The sequence below is a fragment of the Xyrauchen texanus genome, chromosome 48 (genome assembly GCF_025860055.1).
Source record: "Xyrauchen texanus isolate HMW12.3.18 chromosome 48, RBS_HiC_50CHRs, whole genome shotgun sequence".
Lineage (NCBI taxonomy): Eukaryota > Metazoa > Chordata > Actinopteri > Cypriniformes > Catostomidae > Xyrauchen > Xyrauchen texanus.
The window spans coordinates 14,740,874-14,758,982 of NC_068323.1; the positions used below are offsets into that span (position 1 = coordinate 14,740,874).

The following is an 18,109-nucleotide window of genomic DNA, read 5'->3' on the forward strand; positions in this document are numbered from 1 at the left end:
AGAGGAAATTACTCTTTTAAATAAAATCACTCTTTTAGGGAAAAAACTCGTGAGAGTTTTTAAATCTGCACTGTCGATGCGCCCAGGGGCAGGAATGCACAGCCGTGCAAACAGGAGAAAGCAGCTGTTGTGCACGTAGAATCCAACAGCATGCAGCAGAGGGATAACAGGAACTCGATGTGTACACGCAGCAGTTGCAGACACGACCATCGGCTCCGAAGAAATTTTCTGAATGAACTCCCGTATTTGCACCGCTTAAATACCCATATGTCCGGGGGCGGGACATGCAAATACTGGTTGCCAACTCTTATTGGCCTTGTTTCATAGTCCAGAGGTGAATATCGGCGCTCAAGAGAGACCCCTAGTGTCGCTTCTCTGACACAATGTGGAGAGAGCGACAGAAGGGGAACAGATGCTTATGGCCAACAATTGCTCAGTTGTCACATAATTTCATCCAAAGTTTGTGGAACTGAATCCAAATATGCAGGCAACAACCTGCTGAACTTTAGGCAAAAATAGTCTCACTGTTGATGAATCAGGGCTGCTGGTTGGCTGTTCTACTGATTTCCAATCCAAACCTGAAGATGACATGTTTAATTGTGTTAAGAATGGCTTGGTTTGGCTGTTGCTAGTCAGGCATGTGCTACAGTAGTATGTGATCTGAATGTTTTTTTTTTCTTCTGATAAAAATAACACCCAAGCCGTCTGACTCCTATGTCATTTTCTCATCAGGTGTCAATAATTGCTGTGAAATGCTTATTTTGAACATGTCCTTGAATACATCTTTATCGACCTGGGTCTATTGTAGGCCTTAGAAAAAATTAAAAAATAAGCTCATAATTTAACAGTAAATTGTAAAACCTTATCGGAATATGATTTCAGAGAACCCTTTAAGATACTGTATATGGATTCCATTACATACAGTAAATTAAGCAAATAACAGATTAATTTATATTACTTTAAGACACATAAGAAGAAAATAATTCCAACACAGGGGTTTGAATACATGCTTTTATAAACAGTAATTTTATCATTAATACAATACAATATTTTCGACATATGTAAGAATAATACAACATAATAATGTTATGGATCCCCATTTATTTAATTTATATTAAATAAAATGACATTTTTACAAAAATATCAAAAAGCTTCTTTAAATAGTTTAGGTTATTGACAATTATGGCAGTTTGCAATAATTATAATGCTGCTTAAAAGAAGACCATACAATTCTATTCAAAATTTAATAATTATTTACATATATATTAATAATAGTATAATAATTATAGTTAATATAAGATTTGTGTTTTACACAGACTGACAGGTAGAAGGCAATATTGGCTTCTATAGCCGAGAATAATAATACCCTGTTTTCTTTAAGCTGTCATATTTAAAACAGTAGGGGGCAGCAGAATAGCTTTATCAAGTGCCTTCCTGTCCCAGACTGCAAGCACTTTTTTCAAATAGAGAAGGAGAATTCAGAATGTTTCTTTCATTGTAATTTGTTTCCCAGTTTTCCCATAGGGCCCCCAACATTTAACCTCATGCAAATTAAACAATAGTATGAAATGATGGTTCCCATTTGTATCTGTTTGATTCAGAACAGTCTAACACATTTTTCACAGTAGAGGCATAAAGTCATACAGTATGATCACCAGTAATTAAATGCTCAACATTTGTTTTTTGTTTTTTATAAGAGTTATATATAGTTTTTGCATATTATCGTTGCTTATATTTAATTAACGTGATCAGTTATTCACATTGTTTAACATTGATGAAGACAGAGAACCAAAATATACACACAAAACAATATATACAAGATACATATATCGCATATTTATACAATGTTTTGACATATTCTGGATACTGATGCTAATATTGGTATTTTGTTTATAAACATTTCCTCTGAATTGTAAATCTATAATGCTATAAAGACATGTGGTTTATCTGTTGTCTCTATCTGAAGTCGACATGTTCATGTTTAATGATAAGTGGGCATGATGCAGAAGTAGGTGGCAGTGTAATACAGAAGCACTCTATACCTGGTGTAATTATCATGAACCATTGAAATGAGAACTAAGTCAACTCACATTTCTTGAACAGTCTTGTAACTCATGTTCTCTGTCTAGTGGTTGACCGGTTAAAATCTGGGGCTTATAAAAAAAAAACTGTGACAGGGAGGAGGGCGTGGGTGGGCCGTAAGGATACACACCTGGCGCTGAGTTGCCCCAATCAGCGGGAGAAAGAAATAAGGAGGAGCCGGAGATGTGTGTGTCAACGAATGTTTTGGTCATGCTGAAAAGTAGTTGGTTATGCGGTCGGCCAGGAGGCGGAGGAGCTGCTGACGTCCACCAGGAAGCAAAGTACAGTGCCATCACCCGCCGTCACGGAGGATCATCGCACCGCTGGCTCAGGACCAAATGTCGCCATGGTCGGGAACTGGAGTGTTTTTTTTCTTTCTCTCTCCCCTCTCCCTCCCCTCGTCCTACTCAGGTTCCCAGGAGGTGGCGAAGACCAGCCGGTGGCAGAACGGCCAAAGGGGCATCTCCTCAGGCCAGTTGGTTCCCTGGCCTGAATCGGAATTTAAGGGTATGTGACGAGGAGGGGGGCGTGGCCGGGCTGTGAGGATGCACGCCAGGCACTGAGTTGCCCCAGTCAGCGGGAGAGAGAGAGAGAGGAGGAAGTGCCAAAGATGCCAGAGAGAGAGATATATATATATGTCCTTTCTGATGAACAAGAGGTGTGTCTGCCACAAATCCTTGTATTTTAAGATTGGCAGTGTGAACTGTGGGTTTTATCACCTACAAACTCATGGGCATACAAGTTTGAATTGGCTTTGTTTGAAAAGTAAAAAATTCCTACACATTTATGTTAGCAATAAGATTGGGACAATGATGTGTTAAGTTTGGAGGACATTTGGCACTTACTTGGCAAGCAGAAAGCACCCCTTGATAATTATATTATAAATCATTATGGCATTTTCCAGCAATAACCCCCAAAATATAGAAGAATTAATTCAAGCTTTCTTCTTTTCAGGACGCAGACATTTTCTGTTAAAACTTTAAATTGTTATTACACATCATTTCAAGCTTAGTCTTCCTGCTGTACAATCATGACAATTTTAAAATACTGTAGGTACCATATGCCAGCCTGCCCCATACGGCAGTCTGAAATCTTAACTATTGAGTAAAATTCCACAAGCCACCAAATATAAACTTTAATATTAAGCTGACTGAAGGTACCTCTCAGTAACTGCATTATTCATTGAGCTCATTAAATTCCTCTGCATCTCAAAATTTAAAAAAGAGTGAACCGTAGCAGGATGCAGGTCTGAAGAATGTATTTCAGTCTGAAATAAGAAAAATGTGCTTTATCTATTGAACTTGTTGGCGTGTCCATACATCCCATTTATATCATCTTCATGTTAAACTTTCGAGCACCCCCTTGCCCACCACTGGCAGCAGGGCCATCAACCTTTCTGAAAGAATACTCTACTGAGAAATTGTTCTTGTGCTGACCTCGTCCTCGGCTCCACACAAACAAAAGAATAAAACAAAAAAGCACCACACCCAAAAAAGTGATGCAACCCATTGCTGTGGACACCAGGATGGTTTTGAGGTCCAGTGTGAATTTTAGGAAGACACGGGTGTCATTTATGTTTGTGTCATTGAGATCGCTCACATAGTAGGTGCGATTTGTCGCCAAAGCACCATCTAGTGGCAATCCACTCACTGTTAGTGTGGCGAAGTAGGTATCATTTCCACCAGCATTGCTTGCTATGCATATGTAGGTACCACTGTCTGTCACCTGTGCATAACGTATCTCTAGTGTACCTTCAGGCAGAACAACGACACGGCCGGTGCTCTTGGTGGTGATACGACGCCTCTGAGGTGAAATCCAAAAGATAACTGGAGTCGGGTCTCCATATGCTTTACATATAAATGACACTACTTGGCCTTCACGTGCTGTTAGCTGTTGTAATTTGCGGTTGCGGATTTTCGGCCGCTGACACGTAAAATGGTCAAAAAGTGCTGAGTCTGAAAAGGTACTGAGAGCTTTCCCTCGTACTTCCACAGGTGTGCTGCAAACGGGTGACTTTCCATCGAAGTTGAGGGTCTTGCGGCGTTGCAGTATCCACAGAAGTCGGCAGTCGCAAGACAAAGGGTTACCATCTACTCGTAATGTCTCCAGTGTGTTAATTGAGTGGAAAGAGCCCTCTTCTAGAGCTACTAATCCATTGTTTGACAAGTTGAGCAATCGTATCTGCTGCAGACCTCCAAGACCATAGGGCTGTACTGATATCAGGGTTGTACCAACTAGGTGCAATTCCTTCAAGCGGACAAGTTCCCGCAAAGCCCAGGACTCTAGAACAGAGATGGGGTTGTAAGAAAGGTTGAGGATGGCCAAGTGAACAAGGTTACGAAGAGCACCTGTAGGCACAGTGGAAATGTTGGTGTTGGTAATCGAGAGCCAAGAAAGGTTGAGACCCTGGAAGCTATGTGGAGAGATGTATTTAAGGAAGGGCCAATGGTCAATCTCAAGACCTCGGAGCCCACCAAGTTTTTGAAAGTTCTGCTCTTCCAACGAAGCAATACTGAGGTAGCGTAATCGAAGAGTCACTAAGCCACGAAGGTAAGAAAGAGACTGTCTTGATATAGAAGTCAGATTGCACCTTTCAATGGTAAGTTCTTGAAGGCCCACCAAACCCAGGAACGCCTTGTTTGAAATGTACACCAGGTCATTATCACCAACCTCCAAATTGCGGAGGTTCCGCAAGTCCTGGAAGGTAAAGTCTAACAGGATGACCAGTTTATTCCCACTCAAGTCCAGAGTGGTGAGGTTTGTGAGACGAGAAAAGGCACCCATAGGCACGAGTTTAAGCTGGTTGGCTTGTAGACTCAACACTCTGAGTTTGAGTAAGCTGGAAAAGGCATTGGGTTCCAGCACACTGACGAGGTTCTTGCTCAGGTTTAGCTCTTCCAGTCTTGAGAAGGTTGCCAGGTCATTGTATTCCACATAGCGTAAACTGTTGCCGCTCAGGTCCAGTGTCCGTGTGTCAGTCGGGATGCCCCCAGGAATAGAATTCAGGTTCTTGTTCTGACACAACACAGTTCTCTGCTGAGGGATACAGTCACAGCGCTGTGGGCAGTTTTGGCCATGTGTTATGGATGCAGTGATTTGGAGCAGAAGCAGCCCCGGTAAGCCCAGGCGTGGACAACCCGCCATGCCCCTTCGCTACCTTAAAGGGGCTGAATCACTGCACCTCACACCTTTAGACAAAAACACAAAAAATACAGGTATTAATTAATAAATACTTTGCAACACTAATCTATAACACCACATCTATAACATTCTGAAACAAATATTTATGTTGACTAGACAAAGCTATCTCTGTTAAAACTGTTATTCTACAGGCATGGTTGAGGTTTTTTCCAAATTCTCTCAACCAAGACCAAATTATCAAATGCAACTCCTTATAGAGCTTTCAAGCTACATCCTCCAAACTCGGCACATGCCTTCAGACTGTTCTGACTTAGTGTTTAATGTTGTCTAACTGATCAGATGTATGGTTGTCCTGTAGTTTCCAACTGAAAATCCCACATCCATCCATCCATCCATCCATCGCACTACATTATATATACAGTATATGCATTTGGCACAAACTTTTCTCAAAAGCTAGTGCATTCAAGCAACAAGATTTCTCAGTACATGCATAACATGGGAATCTAACCTGTAACCTCTATCCAGGGCCGGCGTTGGCCAAATGTATACCCTACGGCGAGTTCCGTGCTCATCGGACCGAGGGTGAGGGGGTTGTATTGGGTACACAAGGCATCTGATGTGGTGCAAGCTGCATGGTGATCGTCTGTGTTCCGCAAATTATATTGGGTCCTGGAGTAACATATAATGTGTAAGGAAGGGCAGGCGGTGGAATTTCTGGTGGTCACCTAGGCCTAGGGTTAAGATGGTGCCTCCCAAATGAGTTGGTGCCCTATATAGACTGTCTAAAATGTGTAAAGGGAGCAGCAGTACTGCCTCTACCAGTTGAGCTATCTGTAAAAGCTGGCCAATGTCATGCCATTACAGGCAAAAATGTGAGAAAGCTGAAATTCTCAAACACCATGAAAGGGTAAGATTAAACCACAGAAACACAAACAAGTTCTCATGAAGTTTAAATGCGATTTTATGCGACACATTTTTCACTGAAAAACTCCTGATGGTCCAGACAGTGGTGCCTGCAGCCGTATGCACTGTGCGTACCATGAGCGCTCCGACTGACCTGAGAAATATTTACGCTCAGATTCTTTTCAGTGAATTGACCAAACGAGCTAGCAAAATGGTCTGAATCGATTCATGATTCAGTACAATTCATTCAGAGCGCTCTCACTGAATCATTTGGAGTGGTTTCTCACACAGTAAAACAGTTTCTGGATATTTACGAATACAATACTGGATACAGTGTAAATTTACATACAGTCAACTGACTGTCTTTTTGAGAGGTAACTTTGAGAAAATTCAGCTAGTGCTGTGTCATGAGAACATACGTTTGTAAGGTATTTTCTTCCCCACAGAACATTTTTAGTAGATCATTCAGTTAATCGTAGTACTCTTATTCATGTTGAATTTTCCAGTGTAAACAAATGACTTATACTACTTGTACTACAAAATGTTGTAGAACAGTGCAGAAGTATGTGAAACTCAAAACTATACCTGAATATGACTGAAGTGTCACAGCTGGTATCATAGGTCATTATGTCAGGGAATAACGAGGACTACCTCGTTCTTTCCACACACTACATCTCTCAGCCTCATGCACCATTGTCAACAGAGTATATTTTAAATGCTTATTAAATGTAATTGTTTTATTCAGAATATTGCTCTTATGTGGATATACATATCCATCCTAATGTACGACAACTCTACCGGAATGCAGAAATACAAGTGTTTAAAGGTGCTACATAGGCCTAACCTTCTGAAACAGCTTGGAACAAATTTATATTTATATCACGCTGCTTATGCAGTTATATTCTTGCCTAGTAGGTGGACCAGCACAGCCATACTGATGAATAGCGAAAAATTGTCAATCGGGGCTACGTTTCCCAAACGCTTCGTAAGCCTAAGTAGATCGTAGAAACCATTGGCACCAATGGTCTCTACAATCAACTTTAGCTTGCAATGCTTTTGGGCAACACAGACAAGAATTGTCTTTCTGGTAAAGTCTTGCTGGTTAAGGCAGTTAAGAAGCCTGGTTGGAACACCAACACACCAACATCCCAAACACAACATAGACTGGTGATGAGCAAAGCTGATATTGAATAGTTACAAACCTAGTACAAATTTCAATTTGAGCTAAATGAGTACATAAGAATGGGAGTCTGATATCATTTATGGGAAGTCTCCAAGGTTCAGTCAATGACTGGAATGAATAATGTATAAAAATATTGTGTTCTTAAAAGGGCACATGGCCAAGCCATTCTCCAGCCTTGTGCTATCCCAGTCTGGAATACAGATATATAAAATAAACAATACAATCTATGTTAAACCAAACTCTCTAGGGAGATAAAAAATTGCAAGACAGGTAAAAGTTACAAGAGCTACAGTATTCTACATAATGAGCTATCCGAGGCTGACTTCAGTCCTATGTTGATACAGCAATTCAAGGGTGTATTACAATCATGAGAAGACTAATTTTCTACACTTAAAAATGTATTGGTGCATTTGAAATGTAAATGAGTTTCAAGCACATTTAAGTTCCAAGTTTAGCTTCCCCTGCAAATGGAATTCGAATGCAGCTGACCTCTGGCCCCAAAGCTGTCATGACTAAATGAGAGACACAGCTACCTCTTTGCTCTCTTGTTCACCTTGGCAAGGTATCAAACCCACCTGAGAATTACATAACAGCTGTTAGTAGATTTGTGCAGGGTGAATAAAGCAAATTAGTATTTTTCCCTGTACTACAGCTGTTGAGAGGTTGGATAAATCTAAAATATCTACATGGGAGAACATCAATGATATAAAAACAGGATAAAGAACGGGAAAACACTGCTGCTAAGTCTTGAGTAGGCAGATGGAAAGAACTGAAAATCTATAAGCATATACTGTAAAGTGGCCCCAATACATACTTAAAATGTACCAATGTCATTGCATTAGCAAAATATCATAAAAGAGGCATTTATTTTACAGAAAAATGTTTCAAGCAAAACATTTCACAAAAAGTCATTTGTTAGGCTTTAAATGATAAAACAATAGATACTGTTCAAAATTAAGACAAAAAATATCGACACTGTTTGAGATGTCAAATGTGTCAAATGTGAAACTTGAACATAGGTAATGTAATGAACTACTCCTGCTGGGACACCTGTGAAAATTTCAGGAGAACTGACTTCTACGTCAAGTTAAAATCACTGTAATCACTGTAATAGACTATTTGGTTTAAACTCATTGCAAAATGGCTATAAAAGTGTGATTAGTTAAATTAGTTAGGATCTAGCATAATTTCTTTGCAGATATTTGCCACTTGGTTGATATTTTATTATCTAATGCAGAGAAATTCATACACTGTATTTTTAATTGTGGCCAAGTGTCCATACACAGTTTTGGGTACCCAGAGATACGGTGAAACTACATTTTAGTGCTTGAAATAGCAACAGTGGAGCTTGATGTTTTGTCATTTCAGAATATCCTAGATGAAAAGATTTGATCATGCTAAAACAAAGTAGAATAAATATTGTAGCTTCAGAAGTTGCTACTGTAAGCATGAACATCAAAGGAAAATCTGTGTTGAAAAAGTTACAGAAAATACAAACTAGGTGCAATTAAGGAAACCTAGATCCTAAATGAGAGAGATAGCACATTAAAATGAATAAGAATATCGCACTAGAAGGAAAGAACACTACTTTAACTCCAGGGCAGGTGTGAGAACTCAAAGAAGGGGTCTTGAGGGCCCATGAGCTGGACGGAGGTGTGTGGAGGCGTCAACTCTTCCATAAATCATCACTGGATCTGCACCAGTTTAGTGTTGCTGATGGCACTCTTCAACTCGCATCGATTTCAAACCGTTCTGCCCACACAACTCTTTACATAACCGTACATAACCTCCTTATTCTGTCTCACTCTGCTCTTAAAGCCCATCTATCACCGGTAGCTCGGGGAAACCCAGCAGTGTCCCACGGTGGTGGCAGTCAGACAGGATGATGTGGACCAGGGACGAGGAGGGGGCGAATGATGGATGATCAGGGTGAACGTCGACTCCCTGGAGGTGCCGTCTAAAGGGAATGTCATACATCACAGAGGCAGCAGTGCCCCTGACCAAACAAAAACAGACAAGGGCACTGGTTTGTTGCTGGAGTACAACAGACATTTGGGATCCAGGGATCTTCTTGGATTCCTTGGAGGTCTGGGAGTTCAAGGGAATGACAAATGGGGAGCAGAGGCTGTGAAACATTGACATTATACAGCACAACACAGACGATGTGACTGAAAAGAAAATGTAATGGCTGGTCTCAGTGGCAGTTTTCTATGGAAGGCATTTTGACAACCTTAAATTTAATTTATTATCAGGTCACACTTTAACAGCATGTTGCAGCAATATTGAAAATGTTTGATGCGGATGGAACACTGCACTAAAACAATCAGCAGTGTTTCCTCCAGCGCTAGCGCTGCCCCTCTACTGAATCTACAGCACAAAACATAAAGCATGACTGGTGTAGTGAGGTCCCCAAAGGATTGATGCAAATGAAAAACTGGTTCTTTTTAATCTATTGTGAAAAACACAGAGCATAACCAGTGTAGTCAGATTTCCAAATGACTGACTCTTTTTCGGTTCTTTTGAATCAAAACATACAGCATAACACAGTGTAGTGCGGTTCTGGAGCGAATTACTCTTATAAACCAGTTCTTTTGAATCTACAGCACAAAACATACAGCATAGCACAGTGTAGTCCGGTTCCTGAACGAATGACTCCAATGAACCAGTTCTTTTGAATCTACAGCGCAAAACATACAGCGTAATAATGTTGTCTGGTTCCCAAATGAATGACTCCAATGAGCCAGTTCTTTTGAATCTACAGCGCAAAACATACAGCGTAATAATGTTGTCCGGTTCCCAAATGAATGACTCTAATGAGCCAGTTCTTTTGAATCTACAGCACAAAACATACAGCTTAACAGTTTAGTGTGGTTTCCAAATTAATGACTCTAATGATCCATTTCTTTTGAATCTAAAGTGCAGAACATACAGTACAACCAGCATAGTGCGTTTCCAGGACAAAAGATAGTTTATAATCTATAGCAAGAAACACACGGTGTGACCCGTGCAGCCAGGTTCCTGAACTTATGACTCATATGAGACTGTTCTTTTAAATCTACACCACAAAACATACAATGCTACCTACCCACCAAATGACTCTTATAAGCTGGTTAATTTTAGTGTATCAAAAACACATTGAACCAAAAGTCATTCATTTGACAATACCCAACTTGTGAGACTAAAATCAGATTCATTGTTAGATGTTCATTTAACAACGCGTAGTTAAAAAAACAAAAACAGTTCACCTAAAAATTATAATTCTTCCCTTATGCCATCTTTTGCTAATTACTTTCTTTATTCTGCATAACACAAATATATTTTAATGAAGATTTATATAGGTTTGTCCATATAATATAAGCGAATGGTGACCAAATTTTTTAACTCCACTAAGAACATAAAAGCAGCATAAAGTTAATCCAAAAGACTCCAGTAGTTTAATTCATGTCTTCTGAAGTGATACAATAGGTTTTAAGTGAGAACAGACCGAAATGTAACCCCTTTTCCACAGTAAATCTTGCCATTGCAGTTTCTAGGCACAATCATGATTTCAAGCTCACACAGAGCTCTACGAAGTGTAATCGTGCTTGAAATCATGATCGCCAAGGAGATTACTGGTGTCAAGATTTAACAACTTCTGCACGAATCTGTTCATTTGGTAACGGACTGCTAAGGGGAGTAGACCCTAAATACAGCAAGAATTTCGTTTCTTATTTCAAAATATTTCTTCTTTAAAAGTAATAAAGGAATTGTTAATGGAATCGTTTAGGAATCTGTAACATTAAGATGAATTGGAACAATTCACCTGTAGCTCAACTGGTAGAGCATGGCGCTAGCAATGCCAAGATCATGGGTTCCATTCCCAGAGAACACACAAACTGAACAAACGTACTGTATACTGTACTGTATAAGTCACTTTTGATAAACGCATCTGCCAAATGCATAAATGTAAAAAATAAGAGGCCCCAAGACCTGAAAAATTCAAACACTTCTCAAGAGTCAATACATTTCTATAGTGCCTCAAATGCACATGTCACAACATCTCCCACACAAAATAAATGACCCTTCCTTCTTCAGGATTTCTTAAATGAGTGGTCCCCCTTGTAGTTATGCAGCAGCTAATAAGTTCCACTGGAGAGCCCAGGTCTGGCAGCACTGCAGTGAGCATGCATGTGTACAGGGCAATTGTAAAGTAGGTCAGCCATGTATGGCACCCATGGCATTTGGGCACAGCCAGCAATAGGCGTAAATGAACATCCGCTCTGTAAGCCCCTACAAATTGAGACATGGCTATGACAGGAGTGCTGTCGCTGGACATCCTAGAGATCCTCTGTGCCGGGGAAATAAATTAAGAGGATTATGGAAGTGTTGTAAAGATTGTAATTACACACGACCGCAGTGTCATAAACTGCAAGCATTTCTCACCATGACTCAGCTGGCATTTCATGCATTTGTCATCTAGTAACACAATTAACTTGCAAGAATGTAATAAAGTTATATAACGCATAGTAGATATTAGATAAACATAGGGGAGACCAGGACTTGTCAGGGTATATTTATTTGTGAAAATCAATTTCTCTATAGGTACATGTCTTAAAGGAATATTAAGGTTTCAAGATCAGTCTATAGCATTTGTGGCATAATATTTAAACCGTCGACTTGTCCCGCCTTTTCTTTAGAAAAAGGAATATTTGGGTTTCAGTGAGGCTTATAATGGAAGTGAATGTGGGCCAATCGGTAAAAGTTAAAATAGTCAAAGTATATACCGTGCTGGGCGGATTACTTGTGAATTGTAACCAGGTACTGATTACAAATTACATGAAAAAAAAAATGCAATTAGTAATTTAATCTCACAGATACATTTTTTGGGGTGATTTAATCTGATTACTTTTAGATTACTTTTGGATTACTTTCAACCGAATTCTGCATAGTTTAAACGTGTGAGTTGTGTTTATATCCACAAATTCAGATAAATGACTTCAAATGTAAAATGATGCTGATCGAGGTCTTGGACAGTTTCCAAGGGCACATTAACGCAAATGTGGTCATACAATTTTGCCATATTACAAAAGCCATCCACTTTTAGTAAGTGTGTAGTTATAGCTGTGAATCAGCATCACAAAAACGTCTCAAAGTTATCTGCGTAGCCTTTATGACTAAAAATTATTTTACAACGTCTCTTTCTCATTAATTACCTTCATTTAAATAATAGAAAATTTGAAAATTAGTTTTTTTATGAGCTTAAATATTTGTATACCAAATTAATTATGAATGCCGATGCCTACTTTGTGGCACTAAACCCTTCCAAAGACACATGGTTGTATTACACAAAAAGTGAAATGCAAATAATAATTGAAAAAATTGGTTTGAGTTGTTTAGATTACAATGTAAAGTAAAAAAAAAAAAAAAGAAAAGAAAAACATTCGCAGCAGACAGGATATTAACTTTTGAAAGGCAGAGTTTACATTCCACAGTGATGTTTTTTCCCTGTCTCTCCTTAAAAATTAAATAATCTCTGTAGATCCAGTGGTTAACTGCTGAGGTAGACCACTCCTTCTTCACCTGGCTGGTTGTTAGCAAGATTCAATTCTGAATGCAATACACACAACCCTCCCCCTCTTCCGAAAAACACTTGAAGGCTTGTAAGAATGTATATCAGCGGTGTGCTGATTTAGAATGAAAAATGTACTCCCTTCAACAGATGTCATGGCCCCCACAAAGCCCCCACTAAATATTGTGTCAGTCTAAGATTACATAAAGAGACTTAAGGCTAAAAGCTAAATAAATAAAAGAACTGTGGCAAATTCTCCAAGAAGTTTGGAACATCCTATCTGCCAACAACCAAGAAAAACTGTGTCCAGGTGTACCAAGGAGAATTGGGGCTGTTTTAAAGGCAAAGGTGGTCACACCAAATATTGATTTCGTTTTTTTTTTATGCTTATTGGACTTTGTATGACATTAAGTGATAAATGAAAACTATTAATTTCATTATGTTTGAAGACATCCTCACTATGCAACATTTTTCACAAGTACCTAAAACTTTTGCCCAGTTATGTATAAAACACATGTATAACAACTTGCCCAGACCTTTAAGACTAATAATTCTTTAGTGGGTTTTGACTTAGGTGCTTCAAACAAAACATACTTTTCATTAAATCATTTGTAAATCCTCTTTCGACTCAAAACCTTATAGTTACTGAGATATGGCCATTCTGACAACTTCCCTGAGTGACAACTAGCCCCTATATTACCAAGTAATTACCCTACTGAGTTGAGAGCACCCCACTAAGATTATGACACAGTGATATACTCACAGAGCCTGGAATGAATCAGATTAGGGATGAATCCTATTACACTTCTCTAAAAAAAGTATTCTAGCTAATGTCAACACCCAAGGTACTTCATACATGACATTCATTAACTCACCCATACCAGACACTCTACTGTGCACCTAATGATACCGGAGGTTTACTTCTTACTTCTTTCCATAGCTACCTGCAAAGTTCGGCCAATTACTGTAGACAGATATACTGTAGCTTTCTGTGGAGCGGGATATGGTCGTGTGTCTGTCCGTGGTGAGAAAGGAAGCATGCTGCTCCTCCCCCTCTTATCCCTCCCTCTCCTCCCTCTCACCCAGTACCCCCTCTCCGGAAACGGGGAGTGTTTCCACCCAGACTGGTGCCCCGCTTCCACAGGCTGCAATATGTGCCGCCCCCCTCCCCTACCCCTCTCCGTCACCCTCCCCACGATGATGTCTGAGCCGCCTCGAGTGCAGCCGGGGAGCCTGGGCCAGTCTGTTGGAGTTGCGGGGTCACGTCCCAGACCGGTGTCCAGTAATGGAGGTGGGGATCCGGGTCCCCGAGATGCCACAGACTGCCAACAATCAAGCTGTGATGTACCACATACTGGTAAAAGTTAAGGGGCGTACATACCAAGCCCTGGTGGATTCGGGCTGTAATCAAACCTCGATCCACAACGGCCTGGTTCATGACAGGGCTTTGGGTGCAAAACACAAGGTGATGGTGAGGTGTGTGCATGGGGATGTTCACGAGTATCTGGTAGTGACAGACATTATTCAATTCCATGGGTAAAAACGTAGAGAGGTGGCAATGGTTAATTCACGCCTCACCCAGCCACCGATTCTGGGACCATCACCTGGTGACTGCTGATATTAAACACCAGTGCCTTGTTTCAGTGATGGCAGAAACAGGCTTTAAAACGCTGCAGGAGAGACAGACCGGGAGAGAGAGTCCGCGGCACACACACCCTGAAGCTGGGCGCTGGAAAGCTGTTTGTTGTTGTCTTACGTTGTATTGTTTAATGTTAGTAGTGAAGCTGTGTGTGCAAAAAAATAGAGACTAGCTGAAAAGTAGATTTTGGGTTTCAGTTGTGAGAATAAAATCTGATTTACCTGGACTGCAACCCTAGCTCCTGCTTCCTTCTTTTGGAACCCTGCTACAATTTAATAAATGTTTTTCCCCCTTTCATAAGTCACTTAACAAGGAAAAAATGAGCCAAGAACATAAATAAAAATGTTTACGATGATCTCATTTGTATTAGTAGGAAATCATATGTAGAATGTCGTTCTACCATGTACATTTTACAATATCACAAAATACAATGTCGGTGTATGAAGAGCACAAATATCAGTGTATGAGCCATTCAAATGTTTACGAATACTTTGAGGTGCATATAATATTGAATTAATAGGTTGACTTCATTATATTTGTAATAAATATGTTCACGTTTTAGACGCCATTAATACATTGATATTACATATTTCAGTGTTTTTCCAAATGTACAAACATGTACATGTGTACTTTACATACAAATACAAATGACATACCCCTGAAATTTAAAAAACATATTCATACAACAAAGGAAGCATCCAATTATGATGTGTTCTGCCATGAGCAGACACTTTTCACTGGCTGGCATTTTAACCCTGTCAGAAAGAATCACTTCAAACTGCCTGGCTGCTGCCTAGCGGTTAGCTTAGCTGTCCACGAGAGTGGATATGGGTGTATAGCGTGTGATTTTTAAATTGTTGTACGATAGATAGACGCACACACAAAACACAGGTACACATTAAAATTTAGATAGAGAAAGAGAAAACTCTAGAAAGCTTAAAAGTTTCACTTAGTGCAAAACTGTGCCATTTTGCTAATGGACAATGTATATTTATGCTAGTCATTAATTCAGTCAGGGCTAGAAATAGCATTTTAGCTTAGCGTAAAGCTGACAATTTACACAAGGTTTATTTCTATTTCTTCTGCTCTAAACCTACTTCAAACTTATTTCTCTGTCTGCTTGTATGAATGTAACACATCATAAGAAAGTGTTTCTCCGCTGTTCAAATGCACTTTGGATCGCATCATTTATATGTATAAATGTTTCCATCTGAAAGCACTGAATATTAAATTAAACAAATGACAAAGTAATCTCTTCAATAATCAAAATACTTTTTGAATGTAACTATTCTAATTACCAATTATTTAAATTGTAACTGTAGTGTAGTGTAACCCAACCCTGTGTATATAGACATAAAAAGATGTAAAGCACAAATTCTCTGATTCAAACATATACACTTTAATGCTATAAAACCGCTATAAAAACGTGTCATTTAAATATACAAACTTTAACCAATTATTTATACATTTCAAACATATTTATTAAAACATTTCTACAAAGAGATTTAGATTTCTGATAATAAAATATATATATATGAAAACTGACCTTGAAAAAAAATTACTGCACTCCTAAAATAGCATACAAAAAGTATAAAGCATTAGCGATTATTAGTATTATTATTAGATCAGATTTTTCCCACCACAGATGGTTAGGTTTAGGGTTGGGGTTTGGTTAGGGAATAGAGCTAATAAAATATGCATTCCTGTTTACGGTTTCATTTAAAAAAATATATATATATATATATATTTTTAACTTGCTTTACAACTCGCTTTTGGCGCCCCTCTGTGGACATCTCACCCAGAAACTGGAGCTCACACATGCCCATATGTTCAATAACACTTCCAGCTTTGATCACTGGGGGCAGTAATCCGAATTTCGGTAAGCACAGACAGAGTTTAGCTGAAGAACTGTCAACCTACTGTTGCCGAAATCTTCATGAGACCAGTCTGGCTCATAGTGTGACCTTCAACTGAGAACTGCAAGACTTTATGTCTTTGCATGCTGCAGCAGCTGCATTGACGATCAGTTCCCCACCCGACAGATTGCTGTTGGCAATCTGTCAGCTGCCCCTTCTCACATCTCTGTTGCCTTTAATCAAGCTTCTCACTGCTTGCAAATCAGTGCGAGCAATTAGACACTATTAGCTGGAGTCAAGCAGGAGTAAGAGTTGAGCTGGCTTTTATTCTCCTGCTGTGAGAAGGCTGATGCTATATCTTTACCTCAGTAGTTTACCTTGTTCTTCCCAATTATATTTAAATTTATCATAGCACCAGTTTCAGACTGTAAAATGTTTGGCTAAAGCCCAATTCCAATGGAACTGGTTTTCTCTGAGTAGGTTAGGTACATTTTTGTCTCAGAGGTGTACTTCATACTTTTTATTACGTACAAATCAAACATTTGCATTTTTCTAGCACAACATCTGTAAAAGTGATAGAGCAAAGTACCTACTATTTTTTGGTGAATTTAGAGGTCCTCTGAGGACTTTAATCCACTAACAGCTGTCCTGATCGGAACGTTTGTGATTGCTTTATATAATTGTTTTTTACAGTTTTTTTCAACTAACTTTTCTCTTAGTAATCAGATTAGTTAATGACTTTCAATTAAGTACATTTTAAGTACATTACTTGTGTTACATACATCTAAATAATTACATTTATGTAGAATACACTTATATCATGAATAATGTTCAATGCACATCATCTCAGGGCCCTCCACCTGCTCTGCCCTGGTCTCCTGGTCCACGGCGGTCTCTAGGCCCTCAGCCAGCTGCGCCCTGGTCTTCTGTTAAAATTAAAATTGTAACTGTAACTGATTTTGATCAATATAATTTACATTAAAACAATTATAACATATTCTATATGTAGGCTATGTATGCTGTGTTACTAAATTACTTTATTGCTGATAAAACAAGACATTGCTTAAACAGTCAACTTCAATATAGCCCTCTTTGAAGCACGAAAAACAAAATTATTGTTCAAATTTTGAATAAATAATACACAAAGCGAGAAAAGGTGGTTAAAGCTTCACAGCTGCACAAAAAAATTGATGCAATGGGAGTATACCCTTTACGATTAGGCAATTGTGTTAGCTGTACTTGTACTGTAATCTTGATTATTAATAATTAATTGTCGTTTAGAAAATGAATCCCATCTGAAACAGGGCTAAAGACCTAAAAAAATTCTCCTCTGGCATACAATAGTGAGATGGCAACCACAAATGGCAAGAGTTCATAAAGCAGTTAAGTATTTGCAAGTGTCTCTATTTTAAGGGTTAGCTGTTGAAATAAGTGTTTAAAGAATGACCATCTTGTAAAGTATTTTAGAATCAATGGCTGCTCTAACCTATGTCTAAAGCCAGTCAAACTCATATGGTAAAACCGAGTTCAACTGCCTTTAAAAAGTTCAAAATCAATGACTGAATGGCAAAGTCGAAGCCTGGAAACTGTACCTCGATCAAACCAAATGCTCAGTCTCTTAGCTCACTCAGTTGAATAAAAAAAAGAGGGTGTATTTTCTCCTTGACAATTTTATGCTCTTTTCAGAGCGCATTTCCAATGAGAAGGACCGTCAATCCAGTAAAGCATTGCAGATAATGCTGAGGTCATCGTTTTCC

At 39.1% G+C, this 18,109-nt stretch overlaps 1 protein-coding gene across 3 annotated transcripts in view; it reads right to left on the reverse strand.

Moving 5' to 3' along the window:
• The window catches only part of LOC127639342 (leucine-rich repeat and immunoglobulin-like domain-containing nogo receptor-interacting protein 3), a 205,949-nt gene that overhangs the window by 118,204 nt on the left and 69,636 nt on the right, over positions 1–18,109 (reverse strand). For 2 of the 3 annotated variants that reach the window (XR_007969953.1, XR_007969954.1), the window contains exon 2: positions 3,217–5,270. Coding sequence is in view for 1 of the 3 variants with exons in the window: in XM_052121289.1 (XP_051977249.1) it covers positions 3,409–5,226 (1,818 nt within the window). In the remaining 2 variants the exon portion in view is untranslated. Of the gene's footprint in view, positions 1–1,103; positions 5,271–18,109 lie in introns of those variants that run through there. The other variant, XM_052121289.1, reaches the window with a different exon arrangement.